General features: G+C 46.6%; 1 protein-coding gene across 1 annotated transcript in view; it reads left to right on the top strand.

The window, feature by feature from the left end:
• The window catches only part of NOTCH2 (notch receptor 2), a 140169-nt gene that overhangs the window by 44093 nt on the left and 91124 nt on the right, over positions 1-4952 (top strand). The window contains exon 4 of the mRNA XM_045283711.1: positions 1047-1382. Within this exon, the coding sequence (XP_045139646.1) occupies positions 1047-1382 (336 nt within the window). The remainder of the gene's footprint in view (positions 1-1046; positions 1383-4952) is intronic.

Consider the following 4952-nt stretch of genomic DNA (forward strand, 5'->3'; position numbering starts at 1 on the left):
CTTCCCCTCCCATCTTTGAGTTCAGTAACTTGCTACGATGTCCCATGAACCAAGTTTAGGGAAGTAGTGGGGTACAAATTGGGAGTGGGAATCAACTGAAGTAACAGAAACAACTCAGGGCTCAGTTCCTCCGTCAGGCTTTCTCCCTCTCTTCCCGGGGCCTTGCTTCACGGGGTCCTGTGGGGGCTTTGGGGCAGCTCTTAGCTCTGCCATCCTTCCTGCTTCTGATGTCCACTGTCGCTTGCTGTCTTCCGTGCTACAACCCCTCTCTCTGTGCATGTCTTCATTTAAGCCTGTTGGGATGGCATCACTTGTTTAATCCCTGATCAGAGTTCCATACACGATATTTTTACAATCCAACTCCCACAAAGGAATCAGGTACTTTATTTGCATTATTGTGAAGCTATCTGACTTGATGGCAGTGAGGGTTTGTTTGTTTGTTTTTTTTGTTTATCCAGTCCCCTTTGGTGGGCCCCAAACATCTCATTTGCATAGTCCCACCTAGTCATTTGGTGGGAGTTACCAAAAACAAAAAACACCCAAAAACTCGATAGCTAGGAGGGCCACTGCACTGCATTGTGTCTGAGTGATTTCGGGAAGTGGGGGCACGTTCAGCGGAGATGGTGACTTTTCAGCAGAGTTGCCAAGGTGAGTGACAGTTCACTAGGTGAACCAAAAGAGGATGGCATCCCAAACAGGAAGAACAGCTTATTCAAAGGCCAGATGTGTGGGAGGAGATCCATCCAGGCCCTTCTTTGCTGCCAGGAATGATGGACCCTGCACGACTGTAGGCTCCTGTGATTAACCTACAGGCCTCGCTCTCCATGTGCTTCACTCAGTCCTGGTGTCTCAGCTGAGGGCCTGGGAGACTTGCTGGGGAGTGCACTGTGTCAGGTGGTCTGGGAGCTTCCTGTTACATTTAAGAGCCGAGAGCTACCCCTGCCTGTGCTCCTTCACGTATCAATGAAGTGGGGAATGTGGGCTATTGAGGATGGGCCAGGCTCCTGTTCCTGTGAGTAGTGCTAAGTTCTGTTATCCTTCCTTAGGTAAACTGTGCCAGTGGACCGATGCCTGCCTGTCCCATCCCTGTGCAAATGGAAGTTCCTGCACCACTGTGGCCAACCAGTTCTCCTGCAAATGCCCCACAGGCTTCACAGGGCAGAGATGTGAGACTGATATCAATGAGTGTGACCTTCCTGGGCGCTGCCAGCATGGTGGCACCTGCCTCAACCTGCCAGGTTCCTATCAGTGCCAGTGCCCACAGGGCTTCACAGGGCGGCACTGTGAAAGCCCCTATGTGCCCTGTGCGCCCTCCCCCTGTGGCAACGGAGGCACCTGCCGGCAAACTGGTGACTTCACTTTTGAGTGCAACTGCCTTCCTGGTAAGGAGCCCTGGGAGCGCTTGGGGCTGGGGGACTTACCACCACCCAGGAGGAGGGTTGAGGGTGTGGTCAGATTGCTCCACTAGGAAGTGTCCTTCCCAGCAGGGAAAAGGGGAAGTGAGAACTTTGTGTGGGGTGGGTTGCTGGTGAGGCGGAGTTTTATGGACCCACTGGGGTCTATAAATTGAGCAGGGGTTTATTTAACATCACAATTTATGATGATGGGTGACTGAGAAATTACTTATTGTCCTTTTTGGAGAAACGGTGAGAACTAAAAGAAACAGAACTCTGGGAAAAGAGCAGACAAGGCTGTGGAGTGGCGAAGAACACCACGAGAGTGAGGCATGCAGGTGTGAGGTAGAAAGAAAGCATTGTTCACAGAGTGGAGGAAAATGATCAGTGATCAACTTTCTTACCACCTTTGATGAAGTTATAGATTATTTTCCTCTTCACCTATCCTTTCATGAGAGTCCCTGGTGGGTTAGGGGGTAGGCTACAAACCACAAGCTTGGCAGTTCAAACCCACCTGTCACTTCAAGGGCGAAAGGTGAAGCTAACTACACCCAGAAAGGACTGATATTCTCAGAAACCCTGTATAGGGGCACAGAATCAGAATGGACTCGGTGCCAATGAGTTTACCTTGTGATGATTATTCCTGGACTACAGGCCTTCAGAGCTGCCTCCGATTGTACCTTCAATTACTTTGGAGTAACCCTGCCTCATCTTGAGACTGGAGACGTTTGAAACCGGAACAGTGGGCTCTGTGAAACAATAAGCACTTTTTGATGACCTCTGATAGATTCTGTGAGGAGAAGCAAGCATATTGCTATCAGGGTTCATACATACATGGGTTTTTACTAAAGTCAGTGGATAGCTGCAAATACGTTTTCTCAGTTTTCTCCGACTCCCACAAAGAGTTACAGTCTCAGAAACTCACAGGGGCAGTTCTGCCCTGTCCTGCAGTGTCACTAAGAATTGGCGTGGACTTGATGATGGCAGTGAGTTTTGTTTTGTTTTGTTGTTTTTTTTGTTCCACTGGTTTACCTTCACACACAGAAAGGAAAAGATGGGCAAGGGGAGAACAATTTTGAGTTCATGACTAACATAAAATATTTAACACAACAAGGTTGGCAGTAAGTCTACAGGAATTTTATCCCACATAAACCCACAGTTTTTGGATGTAGTAAGTGTTTTAGAGAAGAACTCCTCAAAGATGAGCCAAGAGAGGAAAGGCAATCAAACTGGATGAGTAAAAGAACACTTAATGAGTAACAGAGCATTGGGTACGTGATGTCCAGAAACCGGTGGAAGGAGACTGCACAGTGACCACTGATGCGGTATGTACCAAAGATGCGACCCCACATGGTTTGGCATTTCCAATTTTAAGCAAACATTTTGGCCTCATCAAGCTGTCGGCTTTATGGGCGCCAAAAGCATCCTGCGAAGATCAGCTAGCTCCTATCTCTGATCTTGCCCCCAGACTTCGAGTGAGACTGAAGCAAATGAAAACTGTCTTATGGAACAATTCATAACCAAGGACGAGTCTTGGATTTACCCATACTGTCCAGAGAGCAAAGTCCAATCAGAACAGGAGTTTCCAAGGGATGTGGTAAACTAGTTCAATTCAAGACAGAGAGGTCAGCTCCGATGGTTATGGCAACAGTGTTTTGTTTTTTGGAGGGGAGGGAGTACAGACTCCAAAGGAGTAACCTTGGAGGATTTTCTCAGAGAACACAGGGCAATCGTGATTCTTGTTATAAGGAAATGTTAAGAACGTTGAAATTTGCACCGGTGAGAAAGAGGCTGGGAGTCCAGGGAACTTTTCTCCATCACAGCGATGCACGTGGCTCAGTATTTGTGGGTAGCAAGGACTGCCCCTGGAGGATTTTTGTTCCCCAAACTCAAAGAGCATTGAGAAGGCATGTGATTCCTGTTGTCTGACTTGGTGTGAGTACAGGGTCCTGTGAGTCAGAACCCCCCCATCCGCCCCCGCGCCCCCCACCCTCGGGTCCCCACGGCAGTGAGGTTTGAAGAGTAGAGAACTCTTCAGGGAAGGCTTATTGAAATGGAAACACTGTCTTCTGGAGTCAGTAGACCTAGGAGGCGGTTACGTCAAGAAACAATAGCTTCACATTTTGCTGGTTTTTGTCTTTCTTTCCTTAAATAAAGGTTTCTCCGATTTTGTAGTAATACATTTTGACGTACACTCATATTTGAAAGACTGCATGATGCAGGGATTTCTGTGGCTCTCTTTCTCTTGGCCGGGGTAAGTCCCCTGCAGTACACACACAACCCCAAGGCAGAAGGAAACAGGGGAGCAGCGCGTGGAAATCTGGTGCCCCCTGTTCCAGTTAGAGATGGAGAAAGGCACAAGCCTTGCCAATTCATTTAACTCCTTATAAAATATGATGAGGAGGCTGAAAACTGGGAATTTTGATTGGGAACAGAGCATAAGCAGCTGGATCAGATGAATCACTAAGCAACAAAGATCCTGTTTTTACACAAATATCTGTAGTACAAAAACAAAAGAGGGAAAACTGTAGGGGAGAATAAAGCACTACGTCAGCAGAATCGCCTCCAGAAGAAGCTGTTCCAGCCACGCGTTTTCAGAGTGGGAATGGTCGATGCTGGCATTAGGGATGTGGTTCACACATAGCGGGATTGTGCGCTTTATCTTTGAGGCATTAAAGGCCACAGGTTGGTCCTGGGGTTAAGATCAGATAGTAATGCTTCCTGTCCCCTTAGTGAAAATGTAATGACTGCTGTCTGTGTTCTTGGCGGGTGGCTGGACGCGTGGCAGACAGCACTGCAAGATACTGCCCTCTAAGAGAAATGAAAGTGTATTCGTATTTAACTCCAAGCCACAAGAACAAGCCAAGAAAATTTTTTTTTTCAGTTTCTCTTTCGGTTTCTCTTTCAATAAAGAACAGATAACGTGCTGTTCTAGATAATAAAATGTGTTCGTTACTGTCATCCACATTATCTTGTGGAACGCGTAATTAAAAGCTGTTTTTCTTCACTCCTTTCTCTGCATGTTAAGGGTTAAAGACAGAATCGGAATGTAAACAATTTCATCTTGCAAACATTCTAATATTGCACATATTCTAATAGTCTAAGTAGCTAGTAGTTGAGCCTACTGTGATTTATGATCATTAGTGGCAAACTGTGTTTTTGGTTTTCAGAAAATTACTTTTAATAGTTGTCTAAAACATGGGGTTGTTTTGGCAGCAAAATCCTGACAGGAAGTTGGAGAAGTCAATAAAGGAAGTTTTTAGCAGGGGGAAAGTGATTATTCACTACCATTGTCTCTGCATTGTTATGCACGAGCCACGATAAGAACCTTAGGGAATTCTGAGAGCGGGTCCAGGAAAGTATCTGTCAAAACAGAATCGTGCCTCTTCCTTGAGAAAGGAAATAACCAGGGATTCCACAGTCCCTGGGCTGCCAGGCCAAAGGGACAGAGTGAGGAGATCTTGGCTGCCTCTGACATTCTGCTTGTGTTTAAATCAAAATGTTTATTTACCTCCCAGAAGAACTCTGTGTGTGTGTGTGTGTGTGTGTGTGTGTGTG

Source organism: Echinops telfairi, unplaced genomic scaffold (genome assembly GCF_000313985.2).
Source record: "Echinops telfairi isolate 266 unplaced genomic scaffold, ASM31398v2 ScPeMD7_7466;HRSCAF=8504, whole genome shotgun sequence".
NCBI lineage: Eukaryota > Metazoa > Chordata > Mammalia > Afrosoricida > Tenrecidae > Echinops > Echinops telfairi.